This window comes from Amphiprion ocellaris, chromosome 2 (genome assembly GCF_022539595.1).
Source record: "Amphiprion ocellaris isolate individual 3 ecotype Okinawa chromosome 2, ASM2253959v1, whole genome shotgun sequence".
NCBI classification, from domain to species: domain Eukaryota; kingdom Metazoa; phylum Chordata; class Actinopteri; family Pomacentridae; genus Amphiprion; species Amphiprion ocellaris.
The window spans coordinates 23,855,313-23,866,356 of record NC_072767.1 but is presented as its reverse complement, the minus strand read 5'-3'; the positions used below and the strand labels follow the sequence as shown (position 1 = coordinate 23,866,356).

General features: G+C 38.1%; 2 protein-coding genes across 3 annotated transcripts; both read right to left on the bottom strand.

Moving 5' to 3' along the window:
- Positions 1-34: 34 nt before the first annotated feature.
- ccdc124 (coiled-coil domain containing 124) lies at positions 35-3,301 on the bottom strand. Its single transcript, XM_023282296.3, has 5 exons — positions 3,188-3,301; positions 2,493-2,670; positions 879-1,077; positions 676-781; positions 35-593 (listed from the first exon to the last, which is right to left on the bottom strand). The coding sequence occupies exons 2-5, from the start codon at positions 2,649-2,651 to the stop codon at positions 389-391; spliced, it is 669 nt and encodes a 222-aa protein (XP_023138064.1). The 5' UTR covers positions 2,652-2,670; positions 3,188-3,301; the 3' UTR covers positions 35-388.
- A 585-nt stretch (positions 3,302-3,886) lies between these two features.
- Positions 3,887-10,349, bottom strand: cluap1 (clusterin associated protein 1). Of its 2 annotated transcripts, XM_035953747.2 has the most exons (14): positions 9,921-10,349; positions 9,319-9,386; positions 9,117-9,228; positions 8,836-8,920; positions 8,551-8,730; positions 7,242-7,337; positions 7,020-7,103; positions 6,769-6,902; positions 6,344-6,485; positions 5,777-5,849; positions 5,567-5,677; positions 5,264-5,313; positions 4,997-5,056; positions 3,887-4,255 (listed from the first exon to the last, which is right to left on the bottom strand). In XM_035953747.2, exons 2-14 carry the CDS (start codon positions 9,338-9,340, stop codon positions 4,067-4,069), a joined length of 1,338 nt encoding a protein of 445 aa, XP_035809640.2. In that variant the 5' UTR covers positions 9,341-9,386; positions 9,921-10,349; the 3' UTR covers positions 3,887-4,066. The 2 variants fall into 2 exon arrangements, with proteins under 2 accessions (XP_035809640.2, XP_035809641.2); XM_035953748.2 differs by lacking the exon at positions 4,997-5,056 and having other exon boundaries at positions 9,921-10,340.
- Positions 10,350-11,044: the final 695 nt, after the last annotated feature.

The following is an 11,044-nucleotide window of genomic DNA, read 5'->3' as shown; positions in this document are numbered from 1 at the left end:
ACATGGACTGCACATTTAAAGGCAACAAGAGGTGTTGGTGATCGAGCAGTGAACTTTAATAAGTTACTCTCTAAACATCTGGTTTCCCACCTACCCTGAAGTGCTAAAAAAAAAGAATTTAATTAGCTTTATTAGACGCTGAGATGCCTAATTAGAGGCCATGTGCACAAACATAATGATCAGTTGTTACTCTGATAGGTGAAAATGAGTGTCTCCTTCCTAGTGAATGAGTCCTCTGGCACTGGAGAGATTGTTTCTGGGTAGATAGTGGTGAAGCTCTTGTCAGCAACACTGATCTTTGCAATGAAATTATTACATTTTCCAATGGAAGTCTCCAATGTGCATAGGCAGACAGTTTTCAAGTGGAGTTATGGGCGAAAGAGTGCATTCACTTTGAGTTGTAGGCGGCAAAGCGCTGGTTCAGGGGGTTCTCTGGCGCCTTAACCCACTCCTTCTTCAGCTGTTGCTTCAGCTGTGACAGCCTCATGTTGGGGTTCTCCTTTTTTAGACGAGGCATGTTCTCCTCCTCATAGACAGCAAATGCCGCTTTCATCCTCCGCTCTGGGTGGCGGTCCAGGTCCTCAGGCCCCGTGCTGGGAAGCAGGAAGACAAAAATCAGTGATAACATTTGCTGTAATCACGGGGTCAGCAGGATGTCACACACATAATCGGTACCTGAGCACGGCGATAGCATCTTCTATTGTTCTGGCTTCCACGGTTCCTTCCTCAGGGATAACTCTGTTCACATTCTCCTCAAGCGGCGTCTCCAGGTGGCTCTTTTCTGTGGGAAGAAATTTTATATGACAAAGTTAGTGACACAGTTTGCGAAGTAGTAGTTTGTTTATTCTAGCCAGCACATTCTTCAACAAGTATTTTACCTTTCGGGGTCAGCTGCTGCTGCTGCTGTTGCTGCAGCTCATTCTGCAGCGTCTCCTCGATCTGGGCACGTGTCACTTTTCCACCAGATAAACCTTCCTTCTGGGATTTGCCTTTCATCTTGGAATTCTCTTCATCCAGAAGTCGCTGGTTTTCCTTTTTCCTCTCAAGGAGTTCCATCCTCCTTTTCTCCTTGTCATCCTGCAACGACAGAAAATTGTTGCATAAATAAGAGTTGCTTCTCTTTTGTGCTTAAACAATAAGTTATTTTCTCCACATGTAATATAGTGCATGAAAGGATTTCACTATTCAGAAGGTTTCACTGATATTTCCCTAAAATCCCAAATAATAAAGAATCATACATACAGCATTGTGTACCAAATGTTGAGATTATTAAAAGCATGAAAACAAGTGTGCCCTAATGATGCCAGTTAAAACTGTTCACCATAGTACTGACATTTCTACTTGTAAACTAGACAATGTGAGGTCACGCCGGTCTAAGATTGTGGAAGCTACAGTAAGTTCAGTAGAGTATGTACAGTACCCTTCACTTCTCCGAAGCATGTGTAACTGTTTGTCACAGTTCTATAGCTATTATATTGCACAGTAAATACACAAGGTGATGTTCAATTCTATTTATTAACTGCAAATATTGTAACTGTTTAATAACAGGTTATGTTATGCATTTGTCATTTGGACCATTGTTAATACTATTTTGTCTGTCATGTCCAGTTTGCTAAACCAACAGTCCACTGAGGAGCATTAAGACTGAATCCCACAAAGATTTTAGACTGGTGATTATGTGGGTACAACAAATAAGCAGAGTTTCTCTCAGCAATAATAACTGAATGTTGTATTCTTGATTTCTATTTCAGATATAGCAGTTTTATCAGCATTTCTATTGCGTTTGTTTTATTGTCAAGCCTAAACATTTAGTCCTACAAGTTCCTCTCCTGGCACCAATTAAACCCCTACAAGTTAATGCATTATTATCTAAATTACGGTATATACTCCAAGTTTTGTTTTTATTTTTTACATTTCAAAGCATGATAATAATTCTTTCATGGTTTAAAATGGCTTGAATGTTACTTGACACTCTTGCTGGCTTCACAATGAGTGGATGTATAAACATGCAAAATACTTCCCAGCTTTATCTCCAACCACCCATAGGTTGCTTGCCAGCTGCTCACCTTCAGCTCTGCTCAAATTACTCTACATAATGTCATGAAGTAATTCTGGAGCAATATGCCCATATGGGTTCAAACTAGAGATCAATTCTGGAAAACAGTAATGACACGGACAGCCACACCCTGCAAACTGACAGGATTGTTTCTTAGATTTGTTAAGTATTAAACCTTGGCTGTCTGAATTAGTGTTTCTGATTCTGTTATTAGTAAGCTGCATTTTCAAGGCAAAGATGCTTAGTCATGGTGCTAACTGCTTATTCTTCCCCAGAAATGTCCTCTAGCTAAACACAATATGGACATGTTACTAAGGTTTAAAACTTGATTTTTATTGTGAGGATTTTTATCATTTGTACAAATATCATTATGTACGGGTCACCTTAGGTATGATCACACATTTGAACACGACACCTGTTTGGAAAAATAGCTCACCTTTCTCTGCTCTTTTTTGAGTACATGTTTGTCAGTTTCCTGCCAGAGGGCATCCTCTTCCTCCTGCTTCTTGCGGGCATCTGCCACTGCCTTGGCCTCAGCCTTGCGGGCTCTGGCTGTGGCCGCCTTGGAGTTCTCACCCTGGAACTTCTTTGGCATCCCAACAGCTGCTTTTTAGCTAAAATGGACAATAAAAACATAAAATAATCAGAATAGCTTCACCAGCAAGAAACTTTTGAAGACATATACACAATACAGATACAGCTAACACGTTACCTAAAACGCAACTTTAATCAAAGTGGTCATTTATGGGTTTAATGTGCAGTATTTGTGTGATGTGATCTACAGCTAGATCCGCAGCTAACTCACTAAAATAATTTCGTATAAGGAACAAATACAGTAGCATCAATTATTCTTATGTCTATCATAACTAGTTCAGCGTCGGATTGAAATCGTCGGCCAACAAACACATTGGTTACTAAACAGACAAGCCTGCAAATCTCTACAATTATAAGACTATTGCGTTTGCTTGGCAGTGTAGCTAGTTAGCATGAGCTAGTCGTTGTTAGCCTGATAAACCAGACTTTTTTGCTTGCCAACAAAAACAACCATGTTCTGTGCACCTCTACCGAAACTTAACTAAGAGGATAGTTATCACGGTACATAAATGTTTAAGTACAAATCTGTTTTCGTACCAGTATGAGAGGAAACCCAGGCCCCTAGCAGACGACAATCTACTGCTGTTTCGAAGAGGCATCTGCCACCTCCTATCCAAAAGCAGCGCGCATTCTGATGACGTCACTTTCGTATTTACCATAAATCATCATCTTCCTTTGATATTGCAGCACATTGAAAGTAAAACACTAGTTTTTGCAGCCTTAGAACAATACAAATTTTTTGGTTTGTATCTAAATGCCAACTAATGTTTTTTTGTTATTTTTTAATAAGTAATGCTGCATCACTTAATGTAACAAGGCGCTATTGCTGCAGAAAATAACCTAGATAACAGAAGGTGCTTTTGAAATTCGTCTCTACCTATTTGTGAGTACATTTTCACTTATTGCAGCCTGATTAGGAAGGCAGTTATTACAAAGAATTTCAGTTTACTGCGCTGAATGCTTTCTATTATCCATGTATTCACTACTTGCAGCAAAACTGTGACTGTGTTTTTGGTCACATATTGAGCACATAAACAGGAAAACTCACCAGTTTCTTTACTGCCACAGAAAATATACATCTATAATCTTAGCACTAAGGAGAACTTATCCAGTACAGTGTTTCATTCTAAAATGTAATGACATATAAAGTATTAAATTCCACCTTAACATATGATTGACTCTAAGAACAATAATATGTCATATTTGAGTCAAGTGATAAAGGCAAGATGTTAGTACTACATTTTGGAATATTTTATTATGACAAAACGTTAACACAAATATTCAAGAGTATGAGCTATATTGATGGTTTCTGATACAAAAAAAAAAACATGGTTTCAAAAATATATTTCTGAGAAGTAATGACATGGTCTGAATACAGAAACAGCTGGAGGTCATGTGTATCTGCACATTCTTCTTTCAGAAGTCGTTGTCGCTTTCCTCCAGCAGAGGAGGTCTCATGCCTCCTCTCGGGGGACGAGGACCCCTGGACACTGGACCCTCCAAACTGTCATCCTCCAAATCTTTGCTCTCCTCCTCCTCCTCCTCCTCTTCGCCTTCCTCATCTTCCTCATCATCCTCATCCACATCAACCTCGCTGTCTTCGGTCTGAAACAGAAGGCAAGCAGCAACACTTAATAACCACAACAGTTACAAGACAGTAGCAGTTAGTTTCCAGAGTCTAGTTAAACAATTTACATCCTATGTTATGTTCCTGGACAGTTATTCAACACACTACATAGAACCACCACAGGAATGGGCATGTTTTCATTCAAACTAAACACAGAAGGGTCTAATTTCTTTCCACTACTTCAGTGAGACAGAAGAATCTAATCACTCAATCACTTCTTATCGCTAGTGAACACATGCAGAGTCAACAACTTATTTCAAAGGGAATCTCTGTGCTGCAGCAGGTCCATCCGGACTTGTAGCATTTGCCTAATATAAAGGAAAAATCCACACTAAACTCCAACTTCAAAACCAATAAAGACTTATGCATTTTTGTTTAGATGCATCAAGGGAGCAGAATGCAATGAAGCAATAATTTCTTTCTCTTCAGTGACTGTCTTGTTTCGTTTTCTCAGTGGCATTTGACACATTTGTAGTGAGGTTGACTGTATATGTACTGCACTACAGGTATAATGGAAATATATATTCATACACGTGTTCTAGATACTGTACTTTTTGTGTAGATACTTTACAATATCTTTTTGAGACTATGCTATGCAGCTGATGAGGATCAATTGCTTGTCCTGCATGGTCAGAGAATCAAGGAATTTGAGAATGGATTTTTCCTTTAAATACACAAGGAGGAAAAAGGGGGTGACTAGCTCCTAGTCCTGCACAAACCTTTCCTTTCCGCTGTTTTTTGGCATGAGGGATTGACCTTCTGGAAACAGCTAAAAAGGCCTTAAACAACAAGTTGGAAACCAAAAGGGGTGAGATACCGATCAGAGATGGTGAACAGGATAGGTGGCTGAAAGCGACATGTGAAAGTTAAGCAGCAAGAATTCCCAGAGAGCACCGTTTAGGGCCATGAGGAATCTAGACAAAATGAGGACAGGAAATAGTGAAGTAAGGATGAAATCTTGCATTGATAGATAAGACATTACTAACCTCATCACTGTCACCACCCTGCATGTTCCCGATGAAACGTGCTCCTCTCCCTACATAAAAATAAAAAAAATTAAAAAGATGCTATGCTGAGTTTGTATTTAAAAGGAACTTAGGTAAGTTCTGATTAGACATTTTAATGGTTAATGGTTTATTTTTGAGAATCGTATTTAAACCCATCTAGATCATAGAAAACTAAATAATGCACAACATTTTGTCTACACTTAACATCGATCTTTGCTTGTGTTAAGTAGCGATTATTAGCTGATCCTAACAAGAATATGGCTGTCTCTTTTGTCTGCATACCTGCCATGATGCCGTTTCTTGTGGGTCGTGGTTTAGAAGGCAGACACTCTTCCATGTCGCTGTCTGAACCTTCATCCTCCGGAACATCCATGTCAGAGTCCTCATCTTTTACTGCATAAAATATAGGTTGAGGTTGAGATTATGTGATTTTAAAAACGGTTTTACATTTTTTTTAAAAATGTTTTTTTGCTTCTAGTGTGTGTGTCTCACAGGAACTCTTCATTAGCTCCCTCTCCTCCTCTCTCAGTTTGTGTTGCATTATCCTCAGAGTGTTTTCAGCTTCCTGCAGGGTAGACGAAACATGGGAAATGCAATATTTAATTTTTTGCAATAAAGTCCTAAAGTCAGTCTCTGCACTTTTTCATCCAGAGGATGGTTGTTCTACTGCATTTAGCAAAACAATCAGGCTAATTTTCTGTTGTGTATGTGTCATTATCACAGGTCAGTGAATGATATTTTTACATAGAAAGGTACTTGAAGTGGGACATTCATCCTGAGTGCAGCTCCTTTTAGTTATGTTCACATGTTTTGAACATTTAGAAATGCCTTAGTGTAGAAGTATAAATGCAGTTTAGACAATCTCAACCCATTACAGACGGATAGATTTATCTCTTCTTAACCCAAAAAATAAGTCTGAGGAAGAGTAAGTGATTTTTTTGTAAGTGACATTACCAAGATAAAGTAGAAATACGTTTAAGACAAAGTATGTATGAATGTTGATTGCATAGTAGGAGTTTTATAGGAAAAATCACCATTCTACATATGATCCCCACACACCTCAAACCTCTCCTGCTCCAGTCTATGGTATTCATCCAGTTGAGACTCCAAGAAGCTGAGATTCTTGAACTTCTCTACATATGTGTCATATTGTTTCTGCAGCTCTTCCTCAATCTTCTCGTATTCATCCATGAATGCTGGCCTAAGACATTAAAAGAGAAAAAACAAAAAACTATTCTGCAAGCAGACATACTTAACTTCAGTCAAAATTGTGTTTAAAGGAAAGAGAAGAAAACTTTAAGATGTCTAAAAGTTTAAAAAAAAAAAAAAAAAAACAGATTGGTAATTATTGGCTAATAGTAGAAATAATTCTAATCAAAAATAATACTCTTCCTTTTACTCTGTACTTTGTTTTTACTTATCCTATGGCAACAAGTAATAAATAATCCCATTTCCTTTCTGCTGACTGGCAGGTACAAACTGACCTGACACTCTGCAGGGTCTGGAGCCTCTTCCGATTCCTCTCCAGCTCTTGCTTCTTCTTTTCTATCTTGGCGTCCAGACTGGTCTCATCAGACACAACATTACTGAGCATGTCTTTGGTCTTTTCCACACTTTCCTTGAATGCAAAAGCACAGAGACAGATTAGTTTCTCATCGGGTAAAGTCAATTCCTATGTGAATTTTAAAGGGGAAAAATGGGGAATGAAATGGACTCTGCCAGAATAAATACAGACCAAAACCTCCTTGATGGAAGCCCTCAGGGCCTTTTCAGTCTCATTGATCTCCAGAGGTCTGGCAATGGCTGCAATTCTCATTTCCTGTGAGTGACATGGAAAAAAAGACCAATGTAATCTTTTGTCACTGCTGTTCAGTCAAACAGGCTGCATCACAAAATAACTGCTCTCATCTCAGAACCAATGTAGAAAAAGTAAAGTCATATCTGTGTTTGCCCTCACCCTTAGATCTACTTCTTTTCCCAGTAAATCATATAGAGATGCTCCTTTAGACGTGACCTCGGATGCCAGCTGCCGAGCTGCTTTAAGATCTGAAATCTGAAGTGAAGACAAAGTGAAACTTAATCAGCAACACACTTGTTAGTTTTATGTGGGATTTTCATAGAAGATAAATCATATAAAAGACTCAACAAACATATCAAATAATATCAGGTGTTAAGTCAAACATATTGCACTGACTACACTGCTCTAATGGGAGAGCCTGTGGTCATGTGGGTCAGAGTACCAGTGACCAGCAAGTAATGCAACAACAGACAACCAAGCCGACCTGAATGTAGGTAGCATTCACTACAGTAAATATTAATATATAGCATTTGCACCATTTTATCAGTCTGAAGAGCAATTTGCATGCTACTTAATTTTTACAAAATTTATGCCTAACATTTCTCAAAGTGATTGTTTGAAAAGCTAATCCACAATTTTATGTTTATAAGACACAACGACAGAAGTTCAGATGGAAAAAGTAGGTGTTTTAAGCTGTACTGTTAAAATAGGACAAAATTGGATAAGTACATTAAAATTCTCTGATTATGGGTGAATTATCCAGAACCAGGTACTATTTAATGTACAATATTGGAGATTCTGAATCAATGACATGATGTGAATTAACATGTAAAATTTCAGAATTTTATCATCATTAATTTCTGAGATATTGTCATCCAAACATAGCCTCAAATTTCAATGTGCTGAAAGTGGGTCAACCAGCATTTTTGTTAATTATCTCAGAAAATATTTCATACGTCAAGCAAAAATTTCATAAAGATCTTTGATCTCATTTTAAATTAATCTCTTTGTGCTGGCCATTATTTCTTCTAATTGTTGTCTATTCCTGGTCTCTGTAACACTCAGTGGGCTAATAACTGTAAAGCTGTAATCCAACATATGTGAATGAATACACATTTTGTAACTCTTCAGTCTCTCATTTCTTATGGTTCCAACAGGATATAAATTGGCCGCTCTCTCTTTTATGGCGTCTTAATGAAGTTGTGTTAGGTATAAACCTCTGCTACAAAGACTGCACTAAAAGTTCTGGCAGTGAATATATACACGTTTCTAAAATTCAGCTTCTGTTTCATTTTCCTACATTTTAATTCACTAGGATTGCCAAACTGCAAGTTTCTCTTTAAAAATCCCTAAATATATTTTTCTTGGCAAAATTGTGTACATCTGACGGCTTAATAATTGAGTTTAGAAATTAATGATACAGTAATAAAAATGTAACATTACACAGAGTGTACAAATTGCACCTCACCCGAGAACCGAGGTCAAACTTAAACTTGTTGTTGTCCTCCTCAGCTCTATCTCCGAGAGCCATCTGCTTGGTTTTCATTGCACTGTACAGCACTGAGGTGATTTTCAGCATCTCTTTCACTGCATAGCCATCAGCCTGGTAAAGACGCTTGGTGTTCAGCTTGATGTGAGCCTTTGTTGCCTGCAACCAGGTGAGAAGTTGGTTAAGACAGACCAAGTAACAGCATGCGTTAAATGGCTTAGAAAAAAAATATACAATCTGTATAAATTTAAGCCATTATGTCACCATGAACTGAGCCACAGCCTTGATGAAGAATATTCTGTCTGACTCTGTGTCCACATCAGTGGGAATATCAGTGTGAGGCTCATATCTATAAGGAGAAAGAGAAGGACGGGGAGAGAATGACAAAATGCAAAATATATCACAGTGTCCTCCATCACACATAGGATGTTTATACATAGTCTGGGCAGACTGAAGTACAAACATAGACATCTGATCCATACAGGAGGACAGAGTTGAAGGATAAGTAGATGATGTAAAAAAAAATCCAACCTGCTAGAACATACCTCTTTACAAGCCATATTAGGATTTCTGCAACTAGAGTGAAATTAGGTGTTCTGAAGTTCTCCATGGATATCAAGCGAGGATAACCCAAGGCCCTCATCATTTCTGTGAAATCTGACAAATAAGACACAAATCAAATGACACTCTGCTCACCTCGGCACTATAATGTTTATTAGTGTGGAACAAATAACTAGCATCCCTTACTTCTTAAATCTCTGAAGGACATTTTGACCTATAAGTACTGTACAGTAAAACGAAGACAGGTTCCTCCTCTGTAAGTAAAAAAAGAGAAAATGTGTTAGCAGAAACAAAACGTTATTTTGTCGCGTGAATCGAAAACATAGAGGGTGGCACTGACTAAACTGTAACGATTTGTCATTTGGGGTTGCTACAGTACTACTTACTGACTTGACTAAAATGTAAATAAACCAGTACAGCTATCAACATCACTGGCTTAAAAACAGCATGCAATCGCTATTTTCGAAAAATATAAGCTACATAACACTCATTCTGATATAATAGACTCATTAGTGATTCTATGTTGAGTTCAATTTCAGTGGTGGAAAGCGTAACGTTATGTTTAACTAGCGGTACACTGTGTAAATGTAACCTTGGTTTAAGTAGCATAAGTGTGATTACATAGCTTAGCTAGCTTGTCGCTAGCTGGAAGTTAGCGAAAAGCGAATACGCTTGAGCGGCCGGTGGCTAACTGCAGGTTAGCCTGTAAAAAGACATTATACTTTTAATCTACCTGATAAGCCGCTATCAAAAGAGGTATACGGTGTTCATAGGAATGGTTTTGTTACCTGCTGTTGTTGTGTCCAAGCTAGGTGCCCATTGGGCTTTGCCGCAGATGGTCTCTATGGAAACCGAGCTTGTTCTACGGAAGCTCAAAGCAGACAAAATGTCAGCAGGGACAAAAGCACCTAGGATCAGAATAATCTTTGAGTCAAAGAAGTGCACACATACAAGGAATTCGACTCCAATATTTTCTTTCCTCTTAAAGTACTTACACAAAATAAAAGGTTACTTTGCAAAACCTTCAGAGTCCCTTCAGTGAACTTTCTCTGACGGTTCCATTAAAGTTGTTTTACTGAATCCTTCTTTAACAGACAGCCTTTAACTGTCATTCAGAAATATACACCAGAACAAGTGCACATTCAGATCAGTTCCGTTGCTCACAAGTGCTATATATACCAGAAAATTTAAGAAAAAATAAAACAAATGACTCAAGTTAAAAAAAAAAAAGTAAAGACAAGGACAGGTTCCTCAGGAACATTTATCATGGCAGTGCAGCGAACATTCATGGAACGTTCCCATAAAGTAAATTGTGTAGTAATCCAGCAAACAATAATACATTATTGTTTACTGGATTACTACACAATTTACTTAACTGCTTGTGATACCTTTTTGATAACTTGTGTAGTTCCATTCTGAGTTCTAGTCTTACTTATACTTTAAACATTTCAGACTGAAATGTGCTTCTTACTCCACTGTATTTATTTAAATGGAGATAGATCGATACTGTATTCATCCCATTGTGGAACTTCAAGGTATCAAGTAGCTCACACATGTTAGTTTAGGAAAAATAAGGAAAATAATGTGCAAAATAATGTGCAAATTGTGCTGGTATTTATCTATAGTTCAACTACATTGCAAGTTGGTTGCTTGACCTGCAATGTTCAGGTACGTGGTACATGTCAAACATCCACATGAATGTCAGGACTCAAGGTTTCCCAGCAGAACACTGCAGTAAAACAAGATGATCGAAGTTATTCACTTCACCTATCAGTAGTCATAATGTTGTGGCTGATCGGTGTACTTGTATTGAGTTTTATAAAGACGGCATTGCAACTTTTCCAACTTGACACAGTGCAGTACTGTCTACGACCACTGGGCGGCGCCACCTCTCAGCCTGCGCCTCTAGTGC